Source organism: Corvus brachyrhynchos, unplaced genomic scaffold, assembly GCF_000691975.1.
Source record: "Corvus brachyrhynchos isolate BGI_N302 unplaced genomic scaffold, ASM69197v1 scaffold126, whole genome shotgun sequence".
Lineage (NCBI taxonomy): Eukaryota > Metazoa > Chordata > Aves > Passeriformes > Corvidae > Corvus > Corvus brachyrhynchos.
In genome coordinates, this window is record NW_008239283.1 from 7,400,247 (window position 1) to 7,419,414 (window position 19,168).

At 39.9% G+C, this 19,168-nt stretch overlaps 1 protein-coding gene across 13 annotated transcripts in view; it reads right to left on the reverse strand.

Moving 5' to 3' along the window:
• The window catches only part of KALRN (kalirin, RhoGEF kinase), a 330,226-nt gene that overhangs the window by 193,817 nt on the left and 117,241 nt on the right, over positions 1-19,168 (reverse strand). For all 13 annotated transcript variants that reach the window (XM_017740170.1, XM_017740164.1, XM_017740169.1 and 10 more), the window contains exon 10: positions 11,473-11,664. In XM_017740170.1, coding sequence (XP_017595659.1) covers positions 11,473-11,664 — 192 coding nt within the window. The remainder of the gene's footprint in view (positions 1-11,472; positions 11,665-19,168) is intronic.

The following is a 19,168-nucleotide window of genomic DNA, read 5'->3' on the forward strand; positions in this document are numbered from 1 at the left end:
TTCTAAATCAAAGCAGTTTTAAAATACTTAAACATAAACTGTATTGTGTTCACCTGGAACCAAAACACTCATTAATTTCAGAGAGCAGTCAAATACATTAATTCATATTAGCTTCAGATGTTTCCATTAATGACCTCTGACTGTAAGGATTTGCATAGTAAAACCTATCAGAATTTAGGTCATCCTTGACTCAGAGCCCTTTAATCCTTTAGACTCCACCAATCCCTGGAAAACCCTAATACAAAGAATCAGTCAATGTTAGTAAGATTAGGAAGACCTTTCAGGAACAATTCACAATAGGAACCTGATTCCAAAACCTTCTAGGTTCTGTGCTACAACTAACAGCACCTGAAACAAATTGTTACCAAGCATCGCTTGTGAATGCCACAGCAACTACAAGACCAACTCCGTATCACTGCAACACCACAGTCAGAACAGCTGTTAATCATAAAACAGAAATCACATCCTGGTTGTCACTGCTCAGGAAAATCAGTCCCTCTTAGAGCATGATGTTTCATTCCAATGCAAGTATTTGACCGATTAAAAAAAATCCTGACAGTTAAAGCCCCAAATCACTGGATACCTGGTGCATTTCCAGTCCATGCTGTGACCTACTCTAAGCTAGATAGATTACTGAAGGAACTGTTCCCATTTTTCATCTAAATCTGACCTATTGCACAGCACAACTCTTATTTCATATTTGCAGAAACTGACTTTTATTCTTAGCATGAACAAAATTGGTGAGCATTTGTCCCATTCTCATACATAATTCAAACTATTACCAAGGTACCACTTGATCCCATACAGGGGATGTATGTAGATACATGCAGATATTCCACATATAAAGACAGTATTTCCACATCTACCTGTGGTGACTTTCACTAAGTTAGCCAGTGATGCATGTGTCCAGAAAAGGAGATAATCTCTGCATTATGTTACTTTACAGGTACTAAACAAAAAATACAGAATCCTAGAAAACAATAAAGAAGTATCACAAAAGTAAGTTTTGTTCTTCCTTCAACTGATCTATGCTTTAATATGATTAATGGATATGGAAATACCAATGCATTAGTGGTAGAACCTGAATTAAGTCTATCAGAGACATCCAGCCACAAATCTGACTCATGCAAGCTACATGTAAATGTGTCATAGTTGTCAGCTACACTGGAGTCTCAGGTAAATACCTATCCCTAAGACATTCATGCTGAAGGTCCATAGTAGCTCCACAACTGAGGCTTTATTTATCAAGGCTTTAAACAAGAAAACTAATTCTCCTCTGATTACTAGAACAGTGGGAAAGAAGAATGACACCCCTCCTTTCTTTTGGGGGAGCATCTGGCGCCCCTCATGCATTTTGACAACAACATTTGTGCCTTTCTTGGATATAAAACACAGGCAGTTTCCCTCCATCCAAGAGACAATACAGCTCTTTATTCCCAACTACTTAATCTGATGAAATACCCTTCATTTTACTCAAGTATTTAGTGAGACCACTTAGTGGAGGTTTGAAGGACACCTGTGCCTGTTACCTAAAAATTAATACTTTTGACTTAGAGCAAGAAACCACTTTAAACAAAATCCAAAACCTAAAGAGATTGCTAAGAAAATCTTGCCTGCATGATTGGAATAACTCTTAAACACCTAATGTTTATATGCTGCTATTTGTAAACGACAGAGATGAGTTATAATCCCCTCAAAAGCAGTTTAAAAGCACTGAGTAATGGGAGCAGTGTAAAGAACCAGTCAGTTCAATCCATGAGATTTACCACTCTACATCATTTTGCTAGTCTTCAAAACAAGGATGTCAATGGAAACAAGCAACTTCCCAGGGTGTATGTTCCACCCCTTTACTATGTCAGAGAAGCATCCGGTATTGCAGGGCAGGCCCCGAAAGGATGCTCATGACAACTCAGGAACAGAACATTCACCACAGCAATGAAGACTAGAACAGAATGCAGGAGAATTCAGTGACATACAGGGACCCTGCTGCCACTCCATTGCAATGTGAGTGTTCAGAGAACCAAGGGCAGGCTGAAAAAAAACCCCAAAACCACACAAGCAGAACTGCTCCAGAGAGAGATGTCCATCAACCCTATTTCCCTCTGCTACTATGCCAGGCTTGTCCAAACCTATTCTATGGCAGTAACATTTAGCTAGGAATGCATAACATGCACTAGAAAGTCACACAGATCTCAAGTTCAGGTTAATTTATGGCAGAACTTCAGCCTGCACTTGTGTTTAGGCATCTGTTCAAAGGCTGCTGTGCATCCAGCTTGACTGCACAGCCTTCAGTAAATTGTCTGTTCTACTTTAATTTCCCCACACCAACATGGTGGAGAAAATAAAACTTTCCAGCACAATTAACCCTCATCAGCTGGTATTTAGTCACACTTAGAATGCATCCAGTCCCGTGTAGATACAAAAATGCTGCTAGCAAGGATTTTCTTGCTATTTTCTAAGTCCGTGAGAGACTTTTCTCTCACGGAGAAGAGGTAGCAGGGAATGTAAACAACCAAGTCACCTGCAACCTTGAAAAGTCTTGTTTATAGTATAGTAGAAAAATATTTTGACAATGGATGTTTTAGGATTTTAGCCAATCACCCCAAGGGGTGGCTGATCCTTTGTCCAATTAGACTATGAAGAAAAAAGTCTATAAAAGAGTTTGTAAAATAATTAAATAAATCAATCTTGCTGCACAATTCCTGCCTGCTGGATCTTCTCTCCTCCTCCTCCCTATGGCTGTGGGACACGGTGATATACCCTAGGCCTGCAGTAATAGTCCCGTTTCAGTTGAAAGAACTGATGGGTTGTTGTAAATTGGAAGCATATTTCAACAACATTGTCCGAAGTCACATTCAAGCTCTCAAGGAAACGTCAACAGAAATACAGAAAACAAGGTCTGCAATGATGAGTTGCTAAGTGACCTCATGCCACCATCGAAGTGTCACATAATGACAGCACTAATAAAATGTGACAGGATGGGATATGACCAGACACTATGTATGAAATGCCACAATATGCAACTTCCATGGTAAGACACAACCCGTAAGACTCCCTGCTGCAAGACCTGATGTTGTCAGATACCACCAAACTGGTTGGGAAGAAATGACAAGTGGAAAGGGAACATTCTGTGAAAAAACCCATCTGATCTCTTCGAAACCTCTTTCTTGCTTTTTCCCTTTTCCTCGCCAATTTCTTGACATTCATCCTTGGTTGGGCTGCATCTGGTGCTTCTGTATGCTCAGGCTTTTTAATTAGTAACCTTGCCTATGGCAAAAGGATTTACACTGCCTAAACATCTGATGCTTTTTCCAAGTCCTGCGTGGACCAGATTGATATAGCACAAAATAATCTCCTCTCAAGGGAAATATGATTTGGGTAGCTAGGCTTACATCAGGGAGTGTGTAGATCTCCAGCCCAAGGTCATGTAAATGTAATTCAGGAACTATTTACTCTAGGAGAGAAGATTGATTTAGAACTGAAGAATCAAATGTACATGCTCTATGTTGCTTCTACTACCATCATGAATTGTAAAAACATGTTCCTCTTCTAGCATAATTTTAGTACGTAATTTGTAATTAGGAATCTGGATATAATTAACTTCAGTAACTGTAATAATCAAGTTCTGCACTTGATCATACTGGTAATAGGCTTAGAAAAGTTCTTCCTACACTGGAAGATTTACTCAGTTTTACACCAGTGTGATACAGAACAGTTTGGTGCAGAAGCTTCCCACACTACAAATGCAGCAATTTATTAAACTAAATGTAGGTACCATTACATTCTCCTCTAAATTGTTCACTGGTTCTAAACATCTCATCACTTCTCAAATGGAAGTTGCAACACCCCTTCCCTCTATGCTTTTTCCACTGACTGGTTGTATTTATCACTGGGATTCTTACCCTGATCTGTTGCTTCGAGCCTTTTGTACAACTTTGTGCACTACGCCCTGGGAATCGCAGAAACAAATCATTTGTGACAATTCTGTATCATTCTGAAACTTGCTAAGGACTGAAAAAACTGCATAACTTTTCTTAAACTGATCAGTCTTGCTGGATCCATTGACTTGAGCCACTCCATTGACACCATTTTCAACTAGTTAAATAGACTCCTGTGCATACATGCACTTCAGGTGAAAGACAGAATGTGTCTTTTGAGTGATGAGTGAATTACAGGAGTGTCCCTGTATGGCTTTGATGGAGATTTACTCAGTACACTCATTACTGCAGGCACTGGCTGCCTACTCCGTTGCCTTTGTACACAGCACTAAAGCCCACACACTGGAACTGGGAGAAGCTCATCTTCCTCAGCTTCAGGAAATCAGGGGAACGGGCAGAAATGTGTCTAATAAAAGAGTACTTCATGAGAGTTGGCACATCCTATTTAAAGATGCTCATAAAACTCCCTTTTAGCTGCAACATGACCCACTGATGTTTGGAGAGCAAGGCATACAGGCTGGAGACCCATTTCCACAACACTCAAAACACATGCAAAGGCCCTCAAAAGCCAAGGACAATATTTGAGTGGAGCCATTGGTCTGAAACAATGGTGAATGGCCTGAAAAATGTGGATAATAAAGTATGAACTTAAATGCAGTCTACAGGAATCCTTTGGCTAGCACATGGCAGACTGGTGGAAAGAACTTCTCTTCCATGCACAGGTTTGACTTCCTGACATTTGGTTTATGTGGCTGCATTTACAAGCATTTAATTCTCACTACTTTGATTCTGTCTTGCAATCTTTTGCCATCACAGATGGCAGAATTTTATTCACTAGTGGTCTGGCTGTGCTTCAAACTCCCCTGCTCAAGAGCAGGATGTGCTGCCAGGATACCACAGCTCTTTTCTTTCCCAGCTACTTAATCCTTCATGAAAAAACTTGCCTCTCAGCAACAAATGGACAGGAAAGAAGGGCACCCTGCACCACCCCAGCTGTCCTGGTTCCTCAGTCCCAGATCTTTGGTAGCTTTACAGATACGATTTAGCTCTGCAAAAGAATCACCAAAGTTAAGGATTGGTGAATGTTGGCATTTTGGTCCAAGCCACAGTCTACCCTCTGGAGTTGGGGGGGATTTGCTTTTGTTTAACTGCTTCATGGTAATTAATTGCTGATAACCCAAAGTGCACTTTTATATAGCTCACACAAAAATAACACTTTTTGTACCAGCAGAGCCCTCTCCACAGCCACAATTATCAGAATGATAAACTGACAGGCGATCTGCCTTCTTCAAGGTATCTGCCACCCAGGCAAGGGACAGCACATGTGTTACTTGTACATCTGGCAGTTCACTTCTACCACACCCTCTGACTTCTGCCTGCTAATTCACCTCTGATGGGAATAGGAGAATATCCAGGAACTGAGCACTTCTTAAAAAAAACCAAACAAACACAACAAAACAGCATTCACTTAGAATCATAGAATCACAGAATCATTAAATTTGGAAAAGACCTTTAAGATCACTAAGTCCAGCCATCCATCTAGCACCACCACCGCACTGATTCAGCTCCCAGCAAAAATAATGGTCATACTTATAAGAGGCATAAGTCTAAGGTTTGATGTTTCACAGCCCTGCAGTGAGAAGAGGCACAGATATTTTCAAAGTTTGATTTTGCATGCTGTTGTGCATCTACATCAGCTGTTAATATTATCCCAGTGAAGGACAAAATTTCAAGCTTTTGAACAAGGCACATTGTCCTTAATTCTAACACTGAAAAGTTCTGGGGTGTGAATTGGCTACTCAGTGAATATTTTATGTGCACAGAGACAGTTTGGATCATTTTAATGTTTTATTCTTTCCTTTTTTTTTTTTTTTTTAATCTGGACATAATATGAGAAAAGGAAAAAAAAGTGCTGTCCAGGACAGGAGCAGTGTGTGAGTGTGTAAGACAAACACTTCGTGGTAGACGTGTTCAGAGAACAAGACATTTTCAGAACTTCCAGAAGTTGCCAGCAAGTGGAGTTGCTAAACTGAATATCCCTTGCATCACAAATCTTTATTATATAGTGGGTGATTGCTCTGAAAAGTCAATATTAGCAGTAAAAGTCAAACAACAAATTTTTAAGTTCAGTAACATTAACTTTGATTCCTGTGTCAATTCACAGTGAGTGACAGGATTACAGGATATATCCCAGAACCACTGTCATGTTTGCTCCATGATTAACTTTGATACATTCTGTCAACTCTTCTGATGGGAGTCAATAGCAGCTGACCTCAGTCCCTTGAGCTTTCTGCTCCCTGCGTCCCAGCAGCTCTGCCTTGAAGTGAGGAACAAGCCCTGTCAGAATTAGTGATCTAGACTGAAATAATCTCCTAATCACAATATTCAACTGAAGCAGAGAAAATTTAATTTCACAGGTCTTTGTTATCAAGCAAAATTAAGTTAGCAGTGCCTGCAATAAAACACTATTACTGTTCCTGACTGATAGGGCAGACCCACTCCATTACCCACTTGAGTAACCCCACTGACATCTGTGGGGTGACCAAGGTGACCTGCTGACCACAAATAATTTAGGTTATAATATAGGAAGCTGTCTGACACCTAATGGTCCAGGACTCAGCTCTCACTTTCTCATGGCCTTATCAGACAAGATTTTCAGACTGAAACTTTCCATACCAGGTGTCTGCCTAAGGCTGAACTTGATGAATTTTGAGGTAAAAAGTCCAGAATGAGATGAAGGGATAAAAAAGGTACTTTGCCTGTGTTAGGAGTTTTATTTCTGCTCAAATGAGATGCTCCAGACCCTCCATGCTTTTAAGCAAGGGTTTGAAATTTTGCAGGGCTTAGCCTTGATGTCAAGAATACACATTATGTCATTCATGTGAAAATTTTCCCAAATTTGGTCACTCAAAAGCCCTCTGCCAAGTTCCGGTTTCATGTTCATAGGAACCTGTTAGGAATCTGGCAGTTCCTTTTTCTCAACATTAAATATTTTCTGAGCATACTCATCCCCCATTCTGAGGGCCAGGTATTCATGGCAGGCTCCACATGGAAGTGCCAGGACTGAGCATCTTGTCCTCCTGCTCTTCTGACCCACTAAGGGCCAACAAAGCACAAGGCACATGATCTGAAAACACAATTCTCTCCCTTGCTGTTTTTTTGTGCTGGACTCAACAGAGAACTGGTAATCTGAGGCCAATGAGAAATGAGAAACCTAGAGGTGGTAAGACATGCTTTTCATGCCCCAAAGAATTATGAAACAATTGCAGAACTGCTTTGTAGTTTAGTTAAGGCCCATATACTCTAAATTCAGCGAAGTTACTCCTCATTCTTAAGTTAGCAACTGCATTATCAGCCAATACAACAAGCAACACAACAAACCTAAGTCATCATTTAATGATGCAAGAGGATTTTAAAAGCTTTTAATGATATAGAAATGGTGACAGTGCTCTTTCCTGTCTACATTTTAATACTTGGAAATGTAAAGTACACTGCAGAACCTTAAGTATAAAACTGTGAGACAGTAAAATATTAAGATTTAGACAAGGAATTACAAGATGGTTTCTTATGTGCCTTGAGGGTTTTGAGTCTTCAGGGTGTGATGTTATGACATCTGCAACCTCTTCTCCAGGAGGCTCAAAAAAATATTCTCTTTTAAACAAAATCAAATGGCAGCCAAAAATCCTGTATCATCATTTGATCGTAGAAGCAGAAAGTTCACAGAAAAACATCAACTATCATGAGATTTGTGATAGAAGTGAAAGATCCGACAATCCTGACAATAATTGATTCAGATTTGAAGAAAGAACCTGAATTTAATTACACTTAATCCTGAGAGAAATTATTCAGGTACGACGCTGTTGAATGCATTTATCCCAGTGATAATAATTTATAACTTTACCCTGCCATACAGATAATTGGATTTGATTCCCAGGGTACCAGGTTTCTGCTCACACCATCAGAAATGCCTTGGTCCAAAAGGGTACGAAAATATTGACTACAAAACTAGAAGAGTATAATGAATGCTATAGGACAGTGAGACACACAAAATCTCATTTACAGGCATAGCAATAGGACACCAACATTACCCAAGAGTTATGCTACCAACAAGCACTTAGGGGACTGCTTCCAATTTATGCCTCTAAAGTGTTATTACCACACCAAAAAGTCCTTGTTTCAGCCTATTGTATGTATTGTTAAATAAGGCCACTTAAAAAAAAAAACCCATCAAAATTATTGTTATGCTTAATTGACTGCATTTTTCATATTCCTTCAACTGTATGAGTCAGTGTTTAGCAGAAGGGATCCTCTTTAGTGCTTTCACATGAAACAGGCAGTGATTCGAGTCTACTGTAGTATAGAAAAGCAACTCTGAGCTTACATTACCCATGGGGATATCTACATTTAAATGACTGCCTAATTCAACACTACCTATTGTCCTGAAGAAATTATAGGAAGACTGACTACAAAAGGAAACAGTTCTTTGATAAGATCACTTTTTAAAAGTAGGAGCAGTTAAAAGTTTCTCAGGTGGTGGGAATCTGAGCAGTTGCATGTGGAGATGAAGAGGTGGGCAGAGTAGAGGTGAAGCAATGAGAAGTTCACAGTCAATCAACTCATCCACACCTGGGAATTACCACATCAGAAATACAATTCAGCTGTGCAACGAAGACTGTCAGAAGAAACATGTTCATTGTAGGAAGATATTTAAAATAATTCCAAAAGAAGAAAAAGTGTCAGTAAGACTGATTCTTCCTACTTAATTCTCCCTTTCACCAGTTCTGTCTCAATAGATTAATCCAACATGAAATAGTGAGAATTTGTGAAGCTTAGATGAAAAATGCTTCCAGGCCATAGTTTCCTGCATCAGGGCCAAAAAAATATGAAGGGAACCTTTTTTCATTTCCAAGGACACAAGAGAAAGAGTTGTTCATAGTTTAAGAAATGGTTTTAAGAACTACAAATGATGAAATTAATAATGATGGCTATTATTAAGGAACTAATAATGCCTTCTAGAATAATGCAAAATACGTCAAGTGTTAACCAGGTTAGCATGGCAACCAAACTGCTTTCTCCTCACTCCAGGACACTCCCAGGAGACGGGTTTAGATGGTCATAGCAAGTCCAGCATCAGGCCCAGCATGGCAGGTAGGAGGGCAAGGGAGGCCTGTGTGAGCACCGTGGCTGGAATGGCTCCTGCTAAACAGCAGCAATGGACCTCAGATCTCCCACTATTTTACTGCTGCTGCAGCAAAAAAATTCTTTGCCTTGACATCTGCTGTGATTTAAATTGATTTGTTATTATTTAAATTTACCTGTTTTGTGTTCATATTGAAGAATGACAATTACATTGGTTAACTTGCCATTTTACAATACACAAGAAGGGCCCAGCAAGGCCAAGCAATGACTCATTTTTACCTAAGCCAATCTATTTATAGCATTAAAAGGCAAATACAGATCCAAACACGTGCTAAGGCTCTCCTGTTGTAATGCTTTGCCCTTTGCACCAATTCCCCCCAGCAGTCTTTTGTTATTTCACTGTGTCTGTGAGGATCCCCAGAGCTGGCAGACAAACACTAAAACCGCAGCAACTTCCTCACTTAATAGTTTTGGCAAAAAAAAGCCGAGGTATTGAGTTGTGTGGCTTCCACCAGCACAGAAACATGGCACTGAAGGAGCCAGGTAGTGGCACACAATGACATTCACTGAACCTGCAGAAAATCAGAGTGTTTGGCCCCTACAGGAGTGAATTAACACAGGGGTAAGTAAGCGAAAACTTCCCCTTGCAGAGCTCCTGGGCATCCTCAGACTTTGGGGAACTCTTGGAGACTGAACAACTTTATCAACCCAACCCAATGGCTGTCATTCATTATCATGGACGTGGATTCCTGTGTTCACCCTGACTTTACTGTTGTCCCAGCAATGCTACAGCTCTCTTGACTGTCCCTCTGGAGAGAGTCACAGAGTCATAGAATAGTTTGGTTTGGAAGGGACCTTCATAGGAAAGAGGCACCCAGAGTCTGTCCACTCTGGATCTCCTTAAAAGTGAAAAAAATTAATTATTGAGCTTTCCAAAAAGACATCACAGAACCAATCTGTCCCACAAGAAAACATTAATGAGGCAAAGATTTAGCATTTACTCTCAACATCTAGTGAGCAGCATTGATGCTATCACAAAAGACTGGTTTTAAAAGTAATTTTTTAAAAATGTGATTTTTTAATACATCTGCATTTTTATTCACCAAATCAGAGCTCATTAAAACCAGGTGTGCAGAGCAGGCAAACTCCCTTCTTGTTGAAGAAGAACAGGAGTAAAGTGCACTACAATCCAAATCCCTTCACATAGGGAGGCTTTACTTCCCAAAGCCAAATTAGCCTACACAATACCAGTAACTATCTTTTTTTCACTAGTCATCACCTGCATAGGTGAATCAAGGTTAATCACAGCAGGAAACTGTTATGAAATAATTTTTACTGAGGATTTAACCAATTAAGTTTCCCCAGTGGCAAACCAGCATAGTGTTTGAGCAACTCTGGGAACAACAGCATTATCCACAAGTTGAAAGTTAACTGTATTTTAATATATTGCAGAAGCAGGATGTTAAAGAAAAACCTTCATGTACCAACAGCTATAATGGACATGCTGTAACTCCATCTTCCATACACATATAAACAAAGGTGTGCATGCACCTTCTACTTCAGGGGCTCGCCAACACGCTGAAGCCTGATACATGCAACTTGTTTGTAACATGTAAATCAACAAGCACAGGCAAAGCTTCAGCTTCTCAGAGTATCTTACTGATCAAGTGTGCTTTTGCAAACAGATGCTGCAGAGCATGAAAACAACTGTCCCGACTAATTCCACCTCTCTCAGCAGAAACCCTATCTTTAAAAGTCACTCACCACTGAATGGCCTTTGGACTGCAGAAAATGTGAAGTATGCTTTAATTACATCCCCAGTGGCCTCCCATTTGATGTCCTGTCCACTGTATCTCTGGCAAGACAGTCTTATCTCTGGATATTTTTCAATTACACTAAACAGCATTTATTCAGGTCCTCACTGATTCACTGTATCAGTATGTGGCTGTTTTTTTCTTTAACAGTTGTTTTGAAAAGTCAAGTCTGCCTCATTAAACAATGTAAGATTTCTAGTAACACATAATGATATTGCATACATTAATTAACTGTACATTTAAATGGAATCCTCAGAGGATCACGCTGCTGGCATGTTTATACCTAATGAGTTAATATTAACTCATGTTCTTACAAGAGAATTCTTGTTTTCTAACAATACATCCTAGTTGTGATTAAGCACCACTTGATATTGTGACCCTGTATTTTAGTGTCCTGTAACACTCATATGCTTAATTCACATTTTAAATCCTCTTTACAACAGTTACTCATATGCATGAAATGAACTGGATAATTACAGCCTGTGTGGTGAAAATGCCTTTTCTCTGTGATCTGAGTTTTCAAAGACAGCCTCTTGCAGCACGCTACAATACACAGCAAAATTCCCTCATGCACATCTTACCTCTTTGGTGTGGGTATGGAAGGAGACTGACATGTCCAAGAGAAGTTTCCTCTGTTCCACCCTCCGGACAAAGTCCTGAATCCGAACTTCCAGATGCCGGGCTGCTTTATAGATCTCTTCAGGGTCACATTCCCCAGTTTGAGCCAACTGCTCTGCAGCCTCCAAGAGCTTGTCTGCATTGGTGTATGTATTCTACCAGCAAACAAAGCAAGAAACACAGTATGAGTAATACAACTGTGGCAAGTAAACCCCTCAAGAAGGCTGTTTATCCTTAAGGCATGAAAACGGGTGATTACCAGAGTTTTAAAACAATAGCAGCATTTCCTAGTGGCATTGCCATCTGTGAAAGGAGAACGTGTAAAGCCACGTAGACTAATCCCCGAGTACACATGAAATAATTTCTTATTTGAAACACACCACTCCAACACAATCCTGCCAGGCACAGCAATAGGACTTCCCACTTATTTATTTCCAAGTTCCCTGCAACTTCTCAAAGATAATGCAATGAAGCAAGCGGGACTCACCAGCTCAGGCTACCATGCCTCACGTGACACTCAGCCACCAGCTCACTGCAATGGCCTCCCAACTGCTCTCACATTACAGCATGCAATCATGCTAGCCAGAGATGTCTCAGCCCCAAGAAATATTTGCCTTTCACTGGCTTTTGTGAGACAGACCATGTCTTCAAGCTCCTTCTATGCTTTTTTCCTCTTTCTGCTGTCCTGCAATGCATTTCTAAATGGAGTGAGTCCATGCGATTTGTCTGCAGCTGCCAATATGTAAAGCTCATTTCCAGTTTGCCCAGGGCACGTACCTGCCCTGCACTACCTAAAAATTTGAACACTGCACTGTCCTGAACAGCTAGGGCCCTTGTGATATGAGGTGTATGACTCCTACTTTACAGAGAGGGAACAGAAGAACCCAGAAGCAAATTAATGTACCCAAGATATGCCAGACTGTCAAGTAAGAGAGGGGAACTCCATTCAACTTACCTCAGGTTTCAAGCTACCTGCTTATCCTTTCTCTCTCTTTTTCACATTTCTGGAAAACACCACTCAACTAATACACCAGAGAGTCTCATAAACAACAGGAGAAATGGAAAGGGAGTGCAGTCATCTTCTCCAGAACCATGGAGCTATGCCTTCGTCAGCTGTGTTTAGCAAACTAAACATAGCCAGCCCTTGCCATCATATAAAAGATTTCTTCACTCAAAATGAGGCCAACAGCTCTTTGGTATTCAACACTTAACAAAAATAAGGAGAGACAAAGATACCAACTTAAGGGTCCTTCCATTACTGGGCTAGATCTTCAGAACTTCTTGGCATTGGCTTAAGACTGCTCCCGGTGGGAATTTTAACCTCTGCTTCAATAGAAGCAGAATTGTAGCACCTTCCTTGTCAAAATCCTCCTCAGTTTAGAAATGCATTAACTTGATGCATATACACAAAATACCTTTGAACACCGTGGACACATGTACTTCTGAGCCACACATGAACACTGTCAAAAATAAAAGCCATGAATCAAGCCATGTTGTTCCTACTTAGGTAATATCTTGCTGCAGCCAACAGTTGTTGTTTGAGAAAATATTCAATACAGAGATGGAACGCTGACCTCCAAGTGTTTAATGGGGGAAAATATTTCCAGTTATAAAAAGCAAAAAGAAAACATCTCATTCAGTGTTCATCTTCCCAGTTTCTGAGGGCTGACTATAAATATCTGGTATTTGCATTTCTCCTTTTGGATTGTGAAGAACATATTCAAGACAGTTTTGTTACCAATTGTAAATTTTTATTCCCTCACTTTCAGGCTACTGCTATAATGGTTAGGCTGTTAACAGCAGCAAAATTTTATGTTTTAATAATCATTTTTTGGAAACCTCTTTAGCTGAGAGTTTGTAAAAAATGTTCCATTTAATGTGATCTGAATTAGGGTCCAGTTTCACTTAACAGCATCCTTTCTGAATGATCCTCTTCCAATAGTATTTGGAGTGTATGCCAAAGCTAGCACTATTTTTCAAAGTCTAGTCCACCGCCGGGTTTTTCACACATTACCACTACAACAGCTCACACAGCAGTCCAGCTCCCTGAGCAGAAGACTGTTCCTGCTTTTATATGTATTATTTAGTTTACTTGTAAATGCCTTCCTTTTCTCCATGTGGCACAGATTTGGGACACAGAACACTTTTGTTGAAATACAGTCTGAACACAGCTTTGCTGCATTTGTCCCTAACACATTTAGGTCCATCTCTGTTGAAAGCCATCACAGTTTACTGACTCCAACATGTGCTGTGTTGAATTACCTAAGGATGAGATGAGTTCACTGATACAATGACCAGATGTAAATACGCTGGTGAAAAGGGTGTAGGTTGGACCCTAGACTTTGGGGGAAAAAGAATGCAGACTGGCCTCAAAAGAAGCTCTGGCTTCACTGCACAGATAATAAAAGATATAGCAGCCCCTTTGCATTGCACAAGATTTTCTGAAGGCAAAGGGGATTTTCTGCAGGGAAGCTGGTTGGGTGTGGAAGGAGCCACACTTAGTGTTTTCCCTGGGCTGCGACAGGCACTGTCAGCATACAGGGATGCTTCCCTGAAGAATTCATACCTAATTTTGGATGTGTTTGCATAAATGTGTCATGCACAAAAAGTTTGAACACAGAGCATTTTGAGTATGGAGTAATTTTTGTTCACCTCTTGTTCTGTCTCTGTCCACTGATGTCACAGGTAAGTGTCTGGATTTTAAAAAGAGATAAAGTTTATGATAGGAAAAACAACTAATGGTTATATTCCTGCTCATTCTAGAAGGAAGGCCTGGTGCTGAGAGATTTCCAGCTCACTGTTGCAGATTTAAGAGACTTAGATACATTTTAAATAAGCAACCACATTTGGGAGTTACCCACCCCTCTCCTTGAGCTCCTGAGGCTGACGTGCTCATGAAAGGACTGTCCTCTCTTGTCAGCTGTCGAGATGTACACACAGCACAGGCCAAATAAGCCAGAGGTTACTCATCTGCTAAGGGCCTGCTCTATTTCTCTTCTGTTTGTTTGCTTAAAGTGCACATAAATCATACCAGAAGTTGTTACACATATCAAATATTTTAATGCACAACTATTTCTCTACAAGCACTGAACCAAAGCGCTGTTGAACCTGAGAGCTTCATCCTGGTTGGTGCTATAATGCTGCACTGCTTCCTTGCTCCCTACATTTTCATCCTGAGCTTGCTCTCTTGTTAGTAAGCTCTTGGGGGTATACACCCTTATTTTGTTTGAAGCACTTTGTACTTTTTTGGTGTGACACAACCCTGGATCTGTCAGGGTGGGAATCCAAGAGAGAATTAAGTTTTACAATGAAGAAAAGCATGAAATGCCTCCTTGTCCCATCATCCCCAGCCAGAAGAGGTTAGCTCAGATTCCCAGCCCTGCTGAGATCCGGCTGCAGGATGGGATCTGGCGCATCTGCAAACTGGCGTCACAGTTCAAAACTTTGGAAGAAGGTAAGATCTAATGCAACTGCAGAAGCAAATTTTTGCTACTAGAAGGACAATCATGGCTGTCCCCTTTTCTGCAAACTACAGATCCATGGAAGTTTTCTGTAGTATTCTGAAGAAGGTGACACCAAAAATGACTAATCCCTGTAGAAGGGAGATCCCATGAAGAATTTCTCAGGTTCATCTGTGGAGATTAGTTCCTCACAAATAATAATAGCACGAGTTATCCAGAAAAAAAATAATCTATGAGGCATACAATGATATGCTTTCTGAAATGTTAGGGTTGTGTGGCATTTTTTCTTAATATTGTATTAACCCACGACAGAACTGTCAGGTGCAAACCCTTGAAATTCTCAGTGAACTGCTACAAGGCATTCTACACTTCTGCACCATTTCATGCACAAAACCAGCTTCCACCTCCTATCTCTTAAAAATCTTTGTAGATCAATCTTTGCATAATGACCTATTTCTATCATGAAATCTGCAAACACAAGGGAAATATACCTATATCTTTGTGATCTTCCCCACATTTTTAAGGCATCCCTCAATTTAGTGCAGCATTTTGGTTTTGGCCCAAGTGGTTTTACAGAAAATTATTCCATGTAGTTTTTATCTACTGCTAGGAACTACACGTGCAACTAGTTTATTGCTGCATGTTTCTAGGCTGATTACATTGAAAATAGCTGTGTCTAGTGGTAGTCCAGGGCAGAGTTCATGGCCTTAATCTGGACAATTTTTTTCCAGAAAATCTCTCCCTGCACACTATTTTACAGCAGTTTATTATATTTGAAGGGTTTTTATGGTAACTGTCTCCAAGTTCTCCAATGTGTTCTGAACCATTCCCACCAGCCAGAGAAAGATGTTGGTTGTAAACATGAGGAGAAACATGAGGGAGGGGAACAGGGCAGGTGATCAGATACATGATCACATTAAACACAAACTACATGCCCTAGACTTCACTTCCCAAGTAGATGATGAGATAAGGGGAATGAGGTAGCACTAGCCTGTATCAACCAAGTTCTGGGGCTGTGCAAGGCAGTTCCAGGTTCCTTGTGTTGATTCAGAGAGCTTTGTCACCAGGGTTTTACCACGAAAAAGGCATGGAAGAGATGGCATCTCTGGAAGCCAGTAAGTACCAACTAGAGAGAGAAAGAGGACTAGCTTAGATCTGATATTCTTGACTAAAGACTAGTGATGTGAATCCCTTATTATGCCTGCAGGCTGAAGTTTAGGAGACTTATTAGGCTTTCTCTGAAGTGATATCTCCTTTATGTTCTTTAGAGTTGTGACTCGACTCTTCAACGCCAAAGATGAAATCTCTGTATCAGCACTCCTGCTGGGAAGTTGGGATGTTGAGACAAAGTTCAAAGCCTGATCCATCTCTTACTGAAAGCAGTAAAAAAGATTTTACTGACTTCAGGGAGAACTGGGTCAGCCTTCTAACCATCTCCCCAAGATCACAGGAGGAGAGAAAAAAATGGCAAAGAGCTAAAAATAGTGCTCTGGAGGCCTGGTACCTGTTCTGTGCACAGACAGTGAGTAGAACTCCTGCCCAAAGAAACTACAGCATGATTCACATTCGCAAAACCATAACTATAGAGCTGATTCTGCAGTTCTTGTCAAACCTTATAAACTACTGTTATCCTTAATTATGAAGCTCAGATACTGCTATCAGATTCTTTGCTCAAGCTACTTTGTTAAAATTAGCTCCAGTATTTGTTGAGGTTAAGTGATCTCACAGTCAGGCCTTTGTGGAGAATTATATCTTTAGTAACTTGATATTCTAAAGCTAAAATAAGTGACCACAATGAAACATTTCTTTGATAAAGAAATCTGGGGTTTAAGGAAGCATCCATCTTTGTCAAAATTCCTCCTCCCTTAAGAAGGGCAAAGGCTAAGTGCATATGATGATCTAATATAAGTTGTGATTTTATTCCGTTTGAATTGCACATAATCAAATCAAGATACATATTCTTACTTGTGCTCTGTGGCTCTAATTCAAAACAGACTTACCAGGAATTACAGTTACAGAAGTTACAGGCAGAACATCTCTCTGAGGTCATGCAGCCACTCACTCTGTCAGTACAAGATTGTTCCCCACTGCACACTAGAATGGAAACTTCTTCAGACCTTTTAAAAAAATATCCAGGCTAATGAAGTTTCCATCAGCACCTTCTTCTTCAGACTGTTCTTCCCTTAAATACGGCAATTCATCTTTAGTTTTTCTTGTCATAATTTTACCCCAGTTCTCCATGCACTCATATCATGCTCATACTAATGACTACTTTACACCTCCAGTAATTTCATTATTTCAGTGAACTGTATAAAATGCTACATATAATATACTGTATATAATATGTTTTAAATATAAGCATATGGCATTTTTCAGTATTAATTAGATATGAAATATTCCCAGGAATGACAAGGTGGATACAACCCAGAATCCTCACTGACCATTGTGAAGAACCAAGTATCTTTGCATGCATTGTTACTTTTATTTATGATTTTTCCCTCAGGGTTCACATACAAACCAAGATGAATTTATTATTTGAATTTAAAAGAGTGACACTTACACATTACATCAACTGCTGAAATACCAGATAAATTGATTAAAAGCTACCTTCAAACTAATAAATAAGCAAGATTGGAATTAATAGTGGGAATACATTAGCAAAAATAATTCCTCTTAGTGCTGTTTCATATTGAGTGCTTACTTTAGATTACAAAAAAGTTGGCTATGGTGTATTTCATCCCATCAATTGTTCATCTTAATCAGGAGTGCACTCATACCTCAAGTAGAAAACACTCCCATTACCACAATCATGCTAATTAACTCCAGTGTGATCACAACCATTACTCAACGAAATGCCAGTGAAATATACAGTGAAATAATGTCTTAAATTATATCTAAAATCACACACATCATCCAATATTAGTAAGTATGTAAAGACACATAGATGCACATCTGTGTGTACATACTACAAATACACAAAGAACAAAAGCTGGCTTGGCAAGGATCTACACTTCTCAGCCCCTTCAATGTCATCCTGAGACCAAGAGAGGCGGACAGCTGGGAAAGCAAATTACATGGAGGCTCATTTTGTGCTTATAAGAATATTTCAGTTTTTATTTTCTGCCACCTTACTGCTCTTCTGGTAGAAGCATATCCAAACAGAATATCAAAATGAGATGATGAAATACCCCTGCTGTTTCACTATTTTATGGTCTTTACAAGGATCTATAAGAATTAGGAAACATATTTGAAATTTATGATTATTGGCTAAGTTTTATTCTAGTATTTTATTCTTGGTAATATACATGAAAATAGCTTGGTCCCTTCACTTTGAGACCATCCTTGTACAGGAACAGGAATGTGAAAGTGAGCAGCAGCAGGGAAAGAAGGACAATGAAGACAACAAAACAATTGTTCTGGTACCAAACATGAAACCAAACTGATTCTGCTCACTGTTATGCAGCACAGAGAGTGTACCGCTAAAACAGAATTATCACTGCCCAATTTCATAACTGAGTAACTTGCAGAGTGTACAACTGAGAGCTGCTCAAGTGACTGTATGGTAACTGAGCCTTTGAAATTCAGCAAAAATGAGGAAAGCATTTTCTTTTGTGGAAATGACAAGGGAGCACAAGAAAGCAAACTGTCAGGAGTGAAATGCAGCTCCTTTTGAAAGCTTCTTAAATGATTAATATCATCAAAAAACCCAGGTGGTTCACAGTAAAGCTCCACAACTTCTTTATGATAGGGGCAAAAGGGAAAGCGGGTGGTGAAGAAATAAACATGCAGCAGCTCCAAGGTGAGCAGCAATTCAGGAGGGCATGGTATTGTTTTCTGTCCCAGAAGCTCAGTTCACATCTTTTCTGAGCCCTACAGACATGAGTGCAATTATGACAGCTTTATCAAGTCCAGTTGGACTCCTGAATTGAAGTAACTCCAGGCATTCTGGATTTAATATCATGCTCATGGTTTGGAGATTTCAAAGACATGGCAACAACAGTATTCAAAGGCTTTGGGCTGTCTTCAGCACTGTGAAAAGCCAGCACCAAGTACAACTGGCATCTTGGTTGCCTTGAAAACAGAAGCAGAAATAAACTTGTGAGAATGTGAATTCTGTGCCTGTATTTTTATAAAAGCTACTTTAAATAAGATAGCAAAGCATTTCCTCTCCATTTCCCTCACAGCCACTACCCTGACT